The sequence below is a fragment of the Emys orbicularis genome, chromosome 11 (genome assembly GCF_028017835.1).
Source record: "Emys orbicularis isolate rEmyOrb1 chromosome 11, rEmyOrb1.hap1, whole genome shotgun sequence".
Taxonomy (NCBI): domain Eukaryota; kingdom Metazoa; phylum Chordata; order Testudines; family Emydidae; genus Emys; species Emys orbicularis.
The window spans coordinates 19,418,226-19,435,738 of NC_088693.1; the positions used below are offsets into that span (position 1 = coordinate 19,418,226).

Genomic DNA, 17,513 nt, shown 5'->3' on the forward strand with positions numbered 1-17,513 from the left:
GGAGACAAAAGAGCACTAGGCACAGGAAAAGGGGCAGTTATTCTTGTCTGTCACCCAGTAGGAGTTCTCTTTAGCTAGACGGAGAGATGGAAGTTTTATCTGCATGTAAATTATGGGAGTCTTTGGTTTGATGGACTAACAATAGGTGGAAGACTTCTTATCAATCAAAATTATGTACTTCAACTTTAGTTTAATTGATGTCCCCCAGGCGAGATGTCACATCTGTAGTGATGGTATGTACATTTGATTCTCATTGTCTTTGGCTCTGAGAGGAAGCTAAAATTTTAGAATATGCATTGGGGTAATTGATGGTATTCTTAGTTGCTACAGATAATTAAAAGGGCAGAAAGAGAACTGTAGCTGTTATCAATATATTTCCAAGGCATATTTGGCAGTTATAGCGCTTACATCATTTATGTCCAACTGAACCTTATTTTAAGATGAGATGATCGGTAATTTTCTATTAAAATGACTTTTTGATGGAAAATGCAGTTTCTGCAGAATCTGAATTTCCACAGAAATATTTTAATTTTGCCATAGAAATAGATTTTCCATCAAGGAAATAAAAATGAAATATTTCATTTCAGGTTGATTCAACATTAAGTAGCATCTCCTTGTTGCAGCAGTGCCTTATGGGAGCTGTGCTTTGGGTGCTTCGTGCCCTTGCTCTCCCCTGTGGGTCTAGCTCCTTGATCAGACTACATTTGGACACGTGTATCATGGGAGATGTGATCTGGCCAGGGAGCCAACCCATAGGAAAAATGAGGACACTTGATATGCCATTGTCTTTTGAACATACAGTTTTATTGCCAGTTGTTTTCTGATTACCAACTACATCTGTACCACAAATGGAATAAGGATGTATTTCACCCTTTTGCAGCAGGTCTTCATGAGGCCTGTGCACCATTTAAATCCATTGTAAGCCCTCAGAATTGGGAAGAAGAAAAAAATATTGCCCAGACCAAATGCTACCACTATATATCTGTAAATTGCAGAGAAAATCTTCTTCAAGAGTTTAAACATCATTTCTTAGGACTAATTCTGGGCTGTCTGCCATGCCAAATAAACGTAAGAGACCTTTTGTTAAATTGATCAAGTACTTGGGATCTCAAGAGAGCAAATGAAGGGAGTGATAAGAGCATAGGTTAGATTAAATGGGACCTGGATCCAATCCAGGCCAACTAGAGGGCCCCAGTTAACCAAAGGCTTCCCCCCACAAAAGTGTCCACGTCCCTTTTTCCCTATCTGATTCTGATGCATAAACATCAGCTTTTTGAAACAATATATATTGTTGTGGCTCTATTTACTAATGAGCAATAATTTAACTTTACACAAACATCACAGCAGTTGGCATACGATAAACATGGGTCCAGTCAGCAAACTCTGGGAAATTACTGCATCCAAGGGAAATCATGAAACTCGGAGTCGTCTTTTCAGATGTACCCTATTGTAGTTTTTCATGGAAAATAAAAAATGCCCATTATATATTTTTTCTTTATATGCTATCTTTCTCAGGATCTATTTTGCTAGCAGTCCAAAAAGTGCACACAGTGAATATGACTATAAAGCTAATCAGTTAAGGAAATGTTTTAAAATATCTTTATGCATTTTGTGGCAAAGTCATCTATCAAACCATTGAAATCTGCCTCTTTCTGCTGACACGGAGGAGCCATGAACTTGCACTCAAAGTGCTGCTGCTGTCACTGTCATTTGGCTGGAGTCAGAAGTAGTAGTCAGGGTGAAGAATTGGAGAGGTGGTTGTGTTCCTGGCTCTCTCTCTCATCCAGTACGTGTGGCACATCATAGCTGTCTCCCTCATGAATTCAAAATTAATGAGTACAAGCGCCCTCCTCCAAGCTGGGAGCAGAATCCTGCCATAACTCATCCCTGATGAGAGCGATGCCATGATCTGAGTGAAGTTGCACATACTCTCAACAGGCCTGATCTGAAGTCAATAGAAAGACTTCAGTGGATTTCAATGGGCTTAGCAGAGGCGAATTACTGTTTTGTGGGGCCCTGGGCCAGAGCAAGTTGGGGCCCCTCCCCACCCCATCTGTCTGCAGCCTCCCCTCCCCCAGCGCTCCTGTCAGGGAGCATGGTTGGGGTGGGAGAAGCCCCAGCGCCCCAACCCCACTCCCTGGCAGGAGTGCCAGATGGGAGGAGAGGGTCAGGGTGTGGGGGCGCCCATTTTTCCAGGACCCCCCAATTGGCCAGGGCCCCTGGGCACAGTGGCCTAGTGGCTAATATGCCACCACTGGGGCTTAGGATCAGGCTGTCTGTGACCTTATGCAAGAGACCTGAATTCTTGTGCCACAATCTACCCCTTGGAAAATCCAGAAAAAACAGGACCCACGTACCACCACATTCTGCATCCAGAGGTTTAAGTCTTGTTCAAATAGTTTTAGTTGGTCTGGAAACATTTTAGACAGACCGTGCAAGGCAGAACAGCACAGGTGCTTTCAAAGGCAACGAGGGTTCAAGCACAGAAACAAAAACCAACACTTTTTGATCTGAGGCCCAGCATCTCTGCCCAGCATCGGCAGCCCTCGGAGCACCACCCGAAAGCCTCAAGTCCACTATGTAATGTAGACAACTCCCTGCCCTGTGAGAGGAGAAAAGGGAGAGCCGGTGCTTGTAGCATGGCATCTTGGCCTGAAACCCAGCTAGTCCATTCCAGCTCATAAACCTGTCACTGACTATTTGAATGCTTTCTTCCTATGAATATAAATAAGAGAGGATAGATGTTTACTGCTCACCTCACCTAAATTATGTAATCCCCTAGCATTATAGCACCAATGACTTCTTAAAATCCAGCCTCACCTGGATGTACACATGTGTGTTACTCACTGCTGCAGAGGCAAGCTGTCAAAATGTTAGCAAGGACGTGGGTATCATAATGACTTAGGGAGACAAGTATATAATTGAAGCGTGGTTTAAGGTTTTGGTTTTTTCCCCCTTGGGTATCGGCATGATGTTAGCATCCAGACCAAGGGTGATAATGGACTCTTCTGAGGAATGATTAAACATAGTCTGTAGGTGGGGAGAAAGGAACTTGCCAAGAGCAATGTAGAAATAGTCCTATATTCAACAGGACCAGAGGCTTTCTTTCAGAGAGGTTTTTGGATTTGATTTGATTTTTCAGCAGGCTAGAATAATAATAGAGTGATCAGGAATGTCAAGTCTGAGAGACAAAATAAAATATTTTTTACATCTCTTATAGTCTGCCTGCTAGATTCTCTAGTACTTCTCATAATACGCTTGGAAAGTTTTATTTGTACCTCAAGGGCAAGGAGTCTGTTCTGATTGAGGGATATGAATGCAGATACTACTGTGGTGCTATTGACAGCTTTAAGCAGTCTCACTAGTAGCCCTGCCTGTCTTATTTACTCACTGGTACGTGTGTTGTCTTGCAAAAGCAATAGAGATTTCTACCCCTTTAGTTATAATTGCATCCTCAGCTGCCTTGTGAGAGACACAACTCCCATACTGTGTGAAGTGCGGAAAAGCCAGCTTTCTTTTGCAGCTGGCAGTCTAAATTTTAATTTTTCCCTACTTCTAATTAGGCATAGATACTCCTTTGTGTTTTTCCTAGATTCATATGAGGTAAAGAAATCTAAAAGGAAAGGTTTGCAATTATTCTAAAGGTGAAAGATGTAACAGTCAGAGTGAGATTGTCACTCGTAAAGAGCTGGAGTTTAGCTTTAAAGAATTCAGATATGAGAGTGATTCAACAAAGTTACCAAATCTTGTCCTCCTGCTTGCCTACATATTTTGTGTACACACCCGTATCCATTCATATCATTAAACAGGAGGGTCAGGAAAATTTTTACAGGGGAATGATTCAACAAAGCTAACCACATTTCTTTTGAATCCATTTACAATTATAGTTTGTGAGAGAAAATTCCATCAACAACAAATTATGTCTGCAAAAAGGTATATTTCAATGCTATATGGAATGTTCAAGATTCCTATATGGTTTGTGTAACAAAGTTACAAATAAAATGATTAGGAAATTCTGCTCCATTATTTTTTAAATGAAGCTATTCATTTGTTTTACCTTGCTTTGGAAAAAAAACCAATAGATCTAACAACGATTGGTAAATAGATGCATATTGAAAAGGGGATTTGTGGTCGTCTGAATGTAGACTTTTATGATCCAGCTGCTTTGCCTCAGACCAGTAGTGTAAAGTAGCTGGAAATCCAGCTTAACTGGCGACCTGGGGATCCTCTTTGTGTCATCCCTCATTGTGATAGAACTGATGTAGCAGCTGTACTCCAGCCCCGCACTTTCTCTCATGTAGGAGGCATTCTGGAAAGAAAGGAGGTGTGGCTAGAGTGTCACCATGCTCCTGCTATCCTCAGCTATCAGGCCAAGGGCAACTGGGCATCAATGACCCTGGAAAGCCCCAGGATTTGGCGAGAGGGGCATAAAGGTGGCTTAGAACTACCTTTGATCTATCCTCTTGATTTGCACTGAGTTTAAATGGACCAGACAATCTACCCCTAAACTCTTATTCCTAGGGAAATCTCTCATTATTACCCTAAATTCACTTCTGTCTTAGAGACTTGCTATTATTTCATTTTGTTCTTAATTGTAATTTTTGACATCAGAAATGCTGTTGCTTGATAGTGAGGTTATGAAAATCTTTGTTAAAGAAATAAATTAACTGAACATAATGCCGTGTTTCCTCCTCCACTATGTTTTCATTGTGTGCTTTGTTTGGGGTTTTTAATTACATACAGTCATGGCCTGTGTGTTCTACATTTTGGGTGAAATCCTAGCCCCACTGAAGAATATGGCAGAACTATTGTTGACTTTAATGAGGTCATGATTTCACCCTTAGCCTTAACAGTTCAGTGCTGTGAGCCCTCTTCTTCTTGGTTTTCAAACCGCTCCATAGACTTCCTCTGCCTATCATCTCTGGCCTCAACCTCTGCTCTCTCACCCATGTCCTCTCACTCTCATTCCTCCAGTTTTTTCTTTACATTGCTCTGCCCACCTCCTGCCACAGGCATTACAATCTTGGCATTGCTACCAGAGGTCCCACATTTGTTCATGTTCCCTTGGAGTCCCTGGTGCAGTCTCTCTCTTCTCTTTATGTGAGATCTAGCAGCTCTATTTGCTTAGGCTATGTCTACACTAGCAATTTTGTTGGTAAAACGTATGTCATTCAGGGTTATGAAAAAAACACCTCCCTGACTGACATAAGTTACACCAATAGAAGAGCTGGTGTGGACAGAGCTATGTCTGTGGGAGACACTCTCCTGCCACTCATTGAGGGTGGTTTAATTATGCCAACGGGAGAGCTCTCTCCCATCAGCATAGAGCGGCTACACAGGAGACCTTACAGTGGTGCAGCTGCATCAGTATAGCTGTGCTGCTGTAAGTTTTCTAGTGTAGACATAGCCTATGTCTCTTAAGGCAGGGCCGGCTCCAGGCACCAGCCCAGCAAGCAGGTGCTTGGGGTGGCCAACGGAGAGGGGCGGCACGTCCGGCTCTTCGGTGGCAATTCGGCGGCAGGTCCTTTGGTCCCTCTCAGAGCAAAGGACCCGCCGCCGAATTGCCGCCGAAGACTGAAGTGGCGACGGTAGAGCTGATCGCGATCGCGGCTTTTTCTTTTGCGCTGCTTGGGGCGGCAAAAGCCCTTGAGCCGGCCCTGCTTAAGGTCTAAGTGAGAAGTACTCCAGGAACTGGCACTCCACTCATTCTGCCTACACTCCAACAGAGGTATCAAAACATCATCTCCCTGGTTTGTGCAAGCAAGAAAGGGGGGTGTTCAATTTGCATTGCTGGATACAAAACCTATAGCTGCAGAATTCTGGTAAATATGGGGCCCCGGTAATAACTGATTTGTATTGTTCCATCTGAAGGTTATTCATTTCATTCCCTCATGATTGCCATCTCCTAGATTTTTATAAATCTAAAAGGCTTAGTTATTAGCAGTGTTCTCAATTCCCCGGAAGCTGGCCTAAGCTTGTAGATCAAATATCAGACTTAAAACAAATTTTTGTTTTGTTTTTTCAAAGTGTATATATGTCAAATGCTTTTAGTGCTTTCTTTTCAAGCCTGAAATCCGGTTCAACAGTTTTTTCCAAACTGTTCTAAACACATATACACATTTTAAGACTTGTCTACACTTAAAACTCTGCAGCAGTGCTGCTGTAATGTTTCAGTGAAGACGCTACTTACGCCGATGGCAGGTGTTCTCCCATTGATTGATGTATGTACATCAGCAGACGTGATAGCTAGGTCGATGGGAGAATTCTCCTGTCAAGCTAGTGCTGTCAACACCAGGGGTTAGGTTGGTTTAACTGCATTGGTCAGGGGTGTGGATTTTTCACATCCCTGAGCAACGTAGTTATACCAACCTAATTTCCTAGTGTAGATCAGGCCTGCTTGTATATGCATCATAGAACATATTTGTTGAAAATGGTCCCAAACTCATCCCACTTTTTTATGCTTAATTTTATCTTGTTTGTTTCAGGTGAAGAGGTATCACATACCCTTTGCTCAGAGCTTCTCCATCCTGAAACGATGGTTTGTGAAGTACCGTGTGCAATGGACTGTGTCATTAATGACTGGTCAGAATGGTCATCTTGTTCCCACTCATGTTCCAGTAAAAATGCAGAGGGGAAACAAAGCAGAACTAAATCTATCCTGGCACTGCCAGGGGAGGGTGAGTAGAACTGCATTTGGATAAGACCCAAACACCAATATTATAGTCGTAATTGATAATACTTCACACGGAGATGAATCTTTGCACTTACAAAGGTCTGTGCAAAGATTAATTCATCTGTGTGTGGCTAGATTATACCCATTGCCAATATAACTATGTTTCAATGAAAGATATTTAATACATTTTATTCTGTGAATTATTTGATTTTAAGGGGCAGGTTCTCAGCTTGTGGAAATTGTCATAACGCTATTGATTTCAAAAGAGTTATCACAGTTTGCACCAGCTGAGGATCTGCCACCCCCAAAAGAGGAATCACATGCACACACACACAAATAAAATAAATGTATGGCACAAACTCTCGATACCTATGTAACTGTATAGAAGCATATTAGTTCCAGTCTAGAAGAGAACAGAAATATGTGTAAAATCAGATACTGTAAAAGAAAAAAACCATGTAATATATAGTAGACTCATGAAATGTGCTCCGGGTTCTTGAATTTTAGAATTATGTAAATAGCTTTTATAGCTGTGTCCCTTTCTCTGGCTCTTCATAGACACATGCATTAGGCACATGTCTCTGGCTTACAGTAACATACCCGGTGGACTCCATTATGGTGGTTCTTCTACTGGCACAGTTTTGTACAAAGGCTTCTTCTCAAGCACATAGTTCATTCAACTTCTTGGTTTTAGCATGTGCAGATCTGTGATCAGGATTGGGCCATTGCTGTTCTCTATGCAACAGAAATTCAGAAAATACCAATATCATTTAAAAAATGGTCTGTATCCTATCTGATGGTGACAATCCCATCAAATATGACAGACTAAGAAGTGCTGGGTCAGCATTTGGATGTCAGATCTCTAAGGCATTGTCTATGTTCTAAAACATAACCTTTATTGTCAGCAATGCATGCAACTAACCTGGTGTTTAACCATACTTTCCCCACAAGTAAAGAACGAACTCCCTTAAACACCATTTAGAAATCATCATTAAAACCACAAGTTATGTTTGTGTGTCAGCTTAAGCTTGCAAACGCTTCCTCATGTGAGTTAACTTTATTCACATAAATGGCCCGTTAAAGTTTGTAAAGAATGTTGGGATGAAAACTGCTATATAAGTATAGACAGAATGGTAACTGTTATTAAAAAAGAGTAAAAGGTGGCAAATAATTAAAATAAAAAATTAAAGTAAGCTGCATATTTTCCATGAAGGTAGCAATATGTTCTGAAATGCAAACAAGATAGATGCAGAATTTCAAAAGCAAAATAAAAACCAGAATTGTTAATTTGAAAGAAAATACATGTGTAAATACGCATGCTCTATAATCTCAAGAATATATGACCTAAACTAGAAGTGAAATGCTTTGAACTGAAGACTTTGAATTTCTCAAAAAGAAATAAAACATGAATAACAATCAAAAGCCACAAGTCTTTCTGAACATTCTGAACAATGACTAAAACAGCCTACTGTACAATACCAGGAAAAGATAAATACTGCTGTCTATCAGGATAAAAAGGGAGAAAAGGACAATAATGTGACTTTAGTGAGACAAGGTAGGAGAGGTAATATCTTTTATTGGACCAACATCTGTTGGCAAGAGAGACAAGCTTTCAGGCTTATACAGAGCTTTCCTTCATGTCTGAGAAATGTACTCAGAGGGTATATCTACACAGCAAAGAAAAACCCACGTCTGGCCCATACCAGCTGACTCAGGCTCATGGGCCTCAGGCTGCGAGGCTGTTTCACTGAATTTCATCTGCCATTTTGTTGCCCAGTCACCTGGGTTTATGAGATCCCTTTGTAACTCTTTGCAATCTGCTTTGGACTTAACTATCCTGAGAAATTTTGTATTGTCTGCAAACTTTGCCACCTCACTGTTTACCCCTTTTTCTAGATAATTTATGAATATGTTGAACAGCCCTGGTCCCAGTACAGACCCTTGGGGAATCCCGCTATTTAACTCTCTCCATTTATTCCTACCCTTTGTTTCCTATCTTTTAACCAGTTACTGATCCAGGAGAGCACCTTCCCTCTTATCCCAATGACAGCTTACTTTGCTTAAGAGCCTTTGGTGAAGGATCTTGTCAAAAGCTTTCTGAAAGTCCAAGTACATTATATCCACTGGATCACCCTCATCCACATGCTTGTTGATCCCCACAAAGAATTAGTAGATTGCTGAGGCATGATTTCCCTTTACAAAAACTGTGTTGACTCTTCTCCAACAAATCATGTTAATCAGGATTATCAGATACATAGTTTGTCACTATAGTTTCAACCAATTTGCCTGGTATTGAAGTTATGCTTACTTGCCTGTAATTGCCAGGATTGCCTCTGGAGCCTTTTTAAAAAATTGGTGTCACGTAGCTATCCTCCAGTCATCTGGTAAAGAAGCTGATATAAGCAATAGGTTACATACCACGGTTAGAAGTTCTGTAATTTCATATTTGAGTTCCTTCAAGAACTCTTGGGTGAATACCATCTGGTCCTGGTGACTTATTGTTGTTTAATTTATCAATTTGTTCCAAAACCACCTCTACTGACACTTCAATCCAGGACAGTTCCTCAGATTTGTCACCTAAAAAGAATGGTTCAGGTGTGGGAATCTCCCTCACATCTTCTGAGGTGAAGACTGATGCAAATAATTAATTTGACTTCTTGGCAATGGCGGTGTCTTCCTTGAATGCTCCTTTAGCACCTTGATAGTCCAGTGGCCCTACTGATTGTTTGGCAGGCTCCTTAAAAAAAAATTACTTTTAGTTTTTGTGTCTTTTACTAGTTCTTCAAATTCTTTTTTGGCCTGCTTAATTATACTTTTACACTTGACTTGCCAGAGTTTATGTTCCTCAGTAGGATTTGACTTCTAATTTTTAAAGGATGCCTTTTTGCCTCTAAATGCCACTTTTACTATGTCAGTTAGGCATGGTGACATTTTTTGGTCCTCTTACAATTTTTTTTAATTTGTGGTATATATTTAATTTGAGCCTCTAGTATGTTTTTTTTTTAAAGTTTCCATGCATCTTGCAGGCATTTCACTCTTGTGACTGTTCCTTTTAATTTCATTTTAATTTTCATTCATGTGTCATTCCCCTTTTTGAAGTTAAATGCTACTGTAGTAGGTTTCTTTGGTATTTGGTATTTCTGCCCCCCACCTTCCAAGATTTTAAATTTAATTACATTATGGTCTCTATTACTAAACGATTCAGCTATATTCACATCTTGGACAAGATCCGGTGCTCCACAATCAGGAACAATCAGGAATATTTCAGTGTTTCCTTTGTACATTTTGGACCTCTGATCTTGGCCTCATGTAACAGGTGATCAGCAGACAATGGCCTACTCCTATGGATGGAACGTCAAAAGGCTGGGATTTTGCATAACTGGGGGTAGGAAATTTGTGTTCATCTCCCCCTAGATATTCCCCAGGAAAACCACTTGACATTTGTTCTGAAAGTCCATTCTTGTCTAGCACATTGTTCAATATAGTGCTTTGAAGCCCCCCTTCCCAAACCCCGATCTCACATCTGTCCCATCTCTCAACTTGAGAAGGTACATACAATCCTGGTCCATAATAATACATAAACCATTCATTTACTACAATAGATATCAAAGATATTTAAACATAATTCAAAAAGGTCTCTAATAGGGGGCTATGTCACACCTGCTCTGCAACCTTGGGTGCCTTGCAATGCCTTGCTGTGGCAGCTCCCACCTGGGCTGCTCACAAACAGTCTTCCAGCATTCAAGCCATGCCCTCAGTGTCTCTGTGTAAATGCAGCCTGCCAGCTATACCCTGGCTCTCACCAGCCTTGGTTGTACCGCAACACAATCCCAGTCCTGGATCTTCCCCCAGAAATGTATATCCTGTACTGCGCAGCTCTCTCTTGGGCTGTACAAATATATTAAGTCTGTTATTTCTTTAAGGGAATAATATGCCATCTTATTATTTTAAATAGAGTACCCTGACACTCCAATTTAAACACACTGGATTAGCTAAAACAGTACAAGTTTATTAACTACAAAGAGAGATTTTAAGTGAGTATAAGTAATAAGGCATAAAGTCAAAAATGGTTACAAGAAAAATAAAGATAAAATATTTAGTAGTATCTACTTACAAACTATCTTAGTTGCAAAGCAAACTTTCTCACCACATGCTCCAGCAGATTGCTGACCAAACTCTCAGGACAGGACCCGTCCCCTAGAGTCCAGTGGCTGTTTTCTTTTGTCTTCTCAGGTGCAGAGTGAGGTGGGTAGGGAGAGGGGTGTCTTGTGGGGGTTTACCCCTTCATTTTATAGTCCTGCCCCCCTCCCTTTGAGAAGCATTTCCAGTGGGAGAAGATGAGAGACACTTTAATGAAGAAAGAAAACTCCATGCTGATTCTTTGCTAAAATGTAGATTTTTGTCCCTGCCTCCTTTCTTTTCAAAGAAGGACAATTACCTGCCAAATGGCCAATCAGTCTTGTTGACACCTGGCTGAGGCATAAGCTTGCCCTTTGTCTCTGAGGAATTGGTTTAGCCACTCCCCAGACTTATCTGGGAAACATACTTCAGTCATGATTTCAGTTTATGTTCATAGCTTTACATATAATGTTGCTATGTGCATTTTTTCATGATATTATTGATCAGAAAGTTATGAGTATTTTTTAAATTATACCTTGCCAGGCATACCTTTGTAGAAATGTTCTTATAATAGTGTGGTGGTGTGAACACGGGTGTATTCTGTCACAGTCCCCCAAGGATATGGCAGGAAATTGCTGTATCTGTCAGAGTGAACATATTATAAAGGTAATATTTAAATATAGTTGTTTGAAAGCCAGGGTGATGCTGGCATTTAAATGGAATCAATTAGCCTATGAATAGTAGTAGCAGCATGAGAAATTGGAAATCTACTTCACACATTTCAGTTTCCATTGTTTGTTCCTCAAAATTCAATTTTGTGCAAGGCTCATTTGATGGGGAAGCAGTATTTTGGAAGGCTGTTACTATAGCCATAAATGTCAAAAAACAACCAACCAACCAACCAACCATTTTCTTTCTTTCTTTCTTTCTTTCTTTCTTTCTTTCTTTCTTTCTTTCTTTCTTTCTTTCTTTCTTTCTCATAAAACAAACTTTATATTTCCACATGTGGTATCCATCCACAATGTTCTCTTGATTATAATAATAAATATATTATTCTTTTCACTACTTTCAGGTGGGAAACCCTGTCCTCCTCACCGGGCCCTACAGGAGTATCGCTTATGTAATGATCACATTTGCACACAGCTTTATTGGGAAACATCTCCATGGGGTCCTTGTTCTGAAGACACTTTGGTAACTGCCCTCAATGCTACCATTAGCTGGAATGGAGAAGCTACTTGTGGAGTGGGCATGCAAACAAGGAAGGTCTTTTGTGTGAAGAATAATTTTGGCCAGGTTACAAATAAAAGGTATTGGGAGAAAGAGGTTCTTGCAGATGCAGCTTTGACTGCATTGCTGAAGTCATTATTTGTATTTACAGTACATTAAAAATGCAAATATTCAAGTGTGTTTTGGGAAAACTGAAGCTATGAAAGTATTTTTATTGCTAGCTTAATTTTCCAGCTTCTGAGAAAGGATCCTTTTATATAACAAAAAATGAATGGATAAACCAGTTGTATTTGTAAATGTAGCAGTGGGTGGGTCATAATCCAGTTTTTTTTCAGTGGCTGAAAAATTTTACAATGGCTAATCTGTGATTCTTGTTCTGACTTTTTGCAAATGTTTTTGCTGCTAGGAAGTTGTGATGAAAATATAACCTGGAACTGAACATAACCGACCTATTTTTTACAAAGCTCTGTTAAAAGAGGAAACCGTTCACTTGGAAGAGTTGATTTGTATTGCTATTTCAATAAGTACACTAAAACCATTTATTTAGCACTGTGTATATTCTGAGTTTCTACTTTGTTTTACTAACCCAGGAAATGAGATGCACAGATAATTTCCCCAATATAAAAAAAATCAAGCCCTCGCTTATTCCTTGCAGCCTTGTTTTAAATCTTATTGCATGTCTCAAAACAATCCTGCTAAATATGGGCAGACTGTGGTCACTTCAATAAAGTTAATTAAAATTCTTGAGGTTAATGAAATTAATTGAGCAAAGAAGAGAATGTCTGGTACCCACTAATATACTGTAAATTTATCACCATTAAGTTATACCATTTGTAGTGCCATATAATGTGTAAAATAGTTATTTGTCCCCATCCTCTGCTTACTAGTTAAGCGGAAACAGAGCTGAAATGAGAAAGTAAACACTTGTGTAGAAGGGGAGGATGGATCTAGGACTAGCAGAGGAGGAAAGAGGGAGTTTTTATAGAGAAATGACTTGGGTTGTAGTATGAGAGAAATGGAAAATTATAGCATGCACTGGGATCTTCAGAATTCAGCACTCCTGCATTTTAAGGTTTCAGTGGAAATGTTTTGTTCAAATGTAATTGTATAGTTACAATAACATTCTAATTGTGAAGTGTAATGGAATGGATTGTGTCAGAAAATGTGGAGGTCATTGAGCCATTAAGGAGGATCCCATTGGGATGATTTTGTTCCTCTTTATTCTGCACTTCAATGTGTTTTACAATGGGAACTCCCCTCCCCCCCCATAAGTAAATTAAAGAAGCAAAACCAAACCTCTCTGAAGTTTCTCAAAAGCAGTTTCTTAATTAAAGAAAGGAATTCCAGTATTTCAGAAGGAAAGAAGTAACCAGTGGAACTCCAAAAATGATAGAAAAGTGTAAAAGAGGTGATAAGAGATTAGAATAACCTGGCGTTTCCAGAGAGGAAAGGAATAGTACTCTATTAAACTTATTGACTTTGAGCCCTGATCCTGCAATGAACGTCAGATGTTTGGATCTCTTCACCTATGTGGAAGCTCTTTACAGGCTTGGGGCTCCTGGCAATAAAAGGGTGAATTTTGAGACCATAATGATAGCAATATAACAGAATAATTGTTAGTTTTTAATGTATTTTACAGTATATAATTGTTTATTAAAATTGACTAACAAGTTAGGTTTTAACATAAAACTGCTGAAGCAGTAGTAAACTAGCCATGTGGCTTCAGGAACAGGATTAATTTATCCAAATAAATAATCTTTGTGTTACCACACTGAATTTTTTACTTCATGCTTCTCCTTCCCCCCCCCCCATTATTTGAAGAAATGGAAGCTGAAACATAACACACTACCTTATGAAACTGAAAGCCACTGAAAATGGGGTATAAAAAAGAACACTGAATAAAATTAGATTGCAGTGGCTTTATATACTGTATCTAGATGTAATGAAAGAAAAAAAAATCATTGCACACTGAGAATTCTTTCTTCCCTCTTGAATATTCATGGTTATTGAATCAATGCATTTCATTGTATCTCTTTTTTAAAACCCTTGTTTGATACTTTTAAGCATTACAAAAATGTATTAATAGTTCAGTTAGCTGAATTATGATTTTCAGATTTATTTTTGTTTCTAATATCCTTTAGTGGTACAGTAATATACATATAGATAGATATTTAGTTATTGGTTGGATGTGTTCAGGTAGGTGATGGGTATTTCTCAAGCAATCTTCCTACATGGAAATTAATAAAGATTGTGAAAGGCTAATTCTGTTTTTATTCTCCCACTTAGAACAGCTGATGTTCCTGATCACAGAGAACTGCCCCTTTCCCCTTCCGCCCATGACTCAAACATGGAGCTTCTTGCATCTGATTTTTTTCATTAGAATATGTATTTCATTTTTAAATTAGGAGTCTGAAATTGACTGCAAAATCACAAAGATCTATTTACTGTATTGTACTGAGAAAATTATAGACACAAATTCCCATAAAGATATAGGCCTAGATCTTGGGTTGTGCCTGAAGAGTGCTCAGTGCAGGTCAGGAGGGGATTGCAAATGAAGCTTTAAGCCACCTTTGAACTTTCCCAAAGCAAAGGTTGGTGAACGCTGGGCCAAATGCTACGTACAATTTAGAGTAGCCTGAAGGCCAGTTGTAAGTTGTGCTAGCTGCACACAGATCTCAAGGGTTGTTCTGGGAGCCAGCGGTAGCTGGGGTGTAATATTAGGCCTAATACAAACAGAAATGAGCTTAGAAACAAGCTAGATGGTAAACCTGGAAGGTTTTCAAGATGTAAAGAACTGAATTGTTGTACTTGTTGGCTATGCATTATGGAGTTCAACCACAACCATGTGCATCCTTTTTTTATTGCTTAGCTGATCATATTCCTGAGTGTGTGTGTGTGTGTGTGTCCCATATTATTTTAGGGACTCTCATATGTTGTATTTACAATTGTATTGATAGGTGTCCAGATTCCCTCCGACCTGAAACAGTGCGTCCATGTCTGCTCCCGTGTAAAAAAGATTGTGTTGTTACCCCTTTCAGTGAGTGGACACACTGCCCTACAACATGCCAACATGGTAAGATTCTGAAAATGAGAATAAATAAGATTTTAAGCAAACCTGTTCACCTCAACCCACCCAGGCAATGGTTTTCAAGACAAATAAAGTTTCACAGATCTTAATGTTTACAGTATGTGTTACCTTTAATAGATGAGTCCATGAGAAAGCAAATGGGTAGTTTTGTCTCCAACTTTTATGGTCAGATAAATAATTGTACCCTTAATCCCTAATGATTATTAAACTACAGAATGGCCAGGCCATCAGAGGCCTTTCTATACTAATAAATTTGTTGTTTAAGCAACTTGTTAATGTTTTTAAATTACTTCATTATTACAAAATAATTTAATGGAGTTTATATTTTATTCTAACTTCAGGTTAGCCCTATTTAATCAAAGCCCTAGTTAAAACAAAGCTGTGTTACGTTCCCCAGGTTTTCAAACCTGGCTGGCCAGCATCGCCTCACAGCATTAGAAGTGAGATCTGAAGTGTAGACTTTCAGACTTGTTGTTAGGCTCCCCCTCTTCACCTGCCACCAGGTTTACCAGAAAGTTTCAAATCATCCCTCAAATCTTCCACTAAATAGCATTATGTCTATTTAAGAGGGAGATTTTCAACAGTGCCTAAAGGGTTTAGGAGTTCAAGTCCAAGTGAAGGTGCTTCAGAAAATCTACCCCATATTGATTTTCAGATCATTACTTCCATGTCTATCTGTTATGAGTCCAATCCCACATTCTTTGCCCAAGTAAAACTCTCACTGTTTCTACCCATTGGGCTCTGGGATATGTAGTGGACTCCACTGGCTGATTTGGGTACATGAAGCTGTGCTGTACAAGGCCACAACTCCTGATTAGAGTGTGCTTTTGGATCTGTAATATAACTACTGTGTTTGGTCAGGTAACAGTCCTAAATGGAATGTGGGGGGACAGAATGGCCTCACTGAAAGCTGCAGGATTAAACCCCAGAGACTCTATCACACCTAGGAATTCAACTCAGGAATCCTTGCTCCCACAAGGGTCTGGCTGTGGCAGATTGGTGAGAGGAAGTCAGGGTGACAGATGAAGCAGGGATGCTTGTGATCTCACTCGGAGATCCTGGTTGCTCACGGTTTCTGGCTGAGCTAGAACTGATCCTGCAGTTCTGGCCTCAGCCAGTAACTGCTGCTGTTGGCAACCTGAGCTGCTGGCGTTGGACTGCAGTTCTGGCTGCCACCAGCAGTGGCCACTACGGGGCTTGTTGGCTGGAAGGGGATAGTGGGGTTAAGGGAGGCTTGTAGAAGGGGGAGGGGCAGTGGGGGTTAAGGGAGGCTTGTAGAGGGGGAGGGGGAAGTGCAATTAAGGGAGTCGTGTGGAGTAGGAGGGGGGCAGCAGTGGTGAAGGGAGGCTTGCGGAGGCGGGGGGGGGCAGCAATGGTAAAGGGAGGCTTGCAGAAGGGGGATGGGGACAGCAGTGTGGTTAAGGGAGGATGGGGAGGGGGCAGTGTGGTTAAGGGGGGGGCTTGAAGAAGAAGGATGGGGAGAGGGGAGTGGTGGTTAAAGGAGACCTGTAGAGTATTGGTGGCCCCCTAGTAAAGAAATTTGAAATGTAAGTGGTCTTTATTTGAAACCGGTAACATTCTTATGCTTATAATTTCAAAAATCAGGACAATAGCAATAAGGACATCTATGAAATCAGTACGTTAGCCAACATTTATTTGACTCCAGCCCAAACTTTTAGAGGCACACCAGGCTTGCATAAATAGCTTCCCAGATTTGCTGATTTTAAAGCACCATTTATCACTTTCATTTAGCAGATGAACTTCGATACGTAGGGTCTTTAGTCTCCTGTGTTTTCAGGGATCTGTTGTCAGTTTTTATGACCAATGCAGTATTTTAGTAATTGTTTGGATGAAAGTGCTTGTTGTTATCAAAATACTTTCATTTTTGCTGCCAGCCTCCTTGCCCTTTGCAGATTGTCAGTGGACTACATAGCCCAGTCCCGGTTATATTTTATAGGTAAATGAGTTGCTTTTTAAAAAGTGAATCCTGTTTTAATTAACAGTTTATTTTTAGATTTTAAATTAACTATATATAATGAAGTAGAATAAATTACCTTATAAATTACTTTGTTTATTAAATAATCCTCTACAATTAAAATGAGAATAAATTAATTATTTAATTTACTTGGCGGTGTTATCATTTTAATATAATTCTAAATTAAAACTTCTCAGTTGTGGGAGTTTGTTGCTTGCAGATTTGTTATTGATATGGCTGCATTGTAAATTTTTTTTTCATTTGCAGTGCGCAGTTAAAACAAACATGATCCGAAGTTTACAAGCCATTATATGCACATGGGTTGTTAGGGTTTTTGTTTTTGTTTTTTCTGCTTTTGTTTTTTGTAGAAGAGTTTTATTTAATGAAAACAATATGCAGATCGCAAAGAACTAAGCTACAGCTCAAGCAAG

The 17,513-nt window shown here is 39.8% G+C and overlaps 1 protein-coding gene across 1 annotated transcript in view; it reads left to right on the top strand.

The window, feature by feature from the left end:
* THSD7B (thrombospondin type 1 domain containing 7B) overlaps positions 1–17,513 on the top strand; it is a 426,330-nt gene that overhangs the window by 186,289 nt on the left and 222,528 nt on the right. The window contains exons 7-9 of the mRNA XM_065413579.1: positions 6,486–6,677; positions 11,865–12,099; positions 14,977–15,092. Of these exons, the coding sequence (XP_065269651.1) occupies positions 6,486–6,677; positions 11,865–12,099; positions 14,977–15,092 (543 nt within the window). The remainder of the gene's footprint in view (positions 1–6,485; positions 6,678–11,864; positions 12,100–14,976; positions 15,093–17,513) is intronic.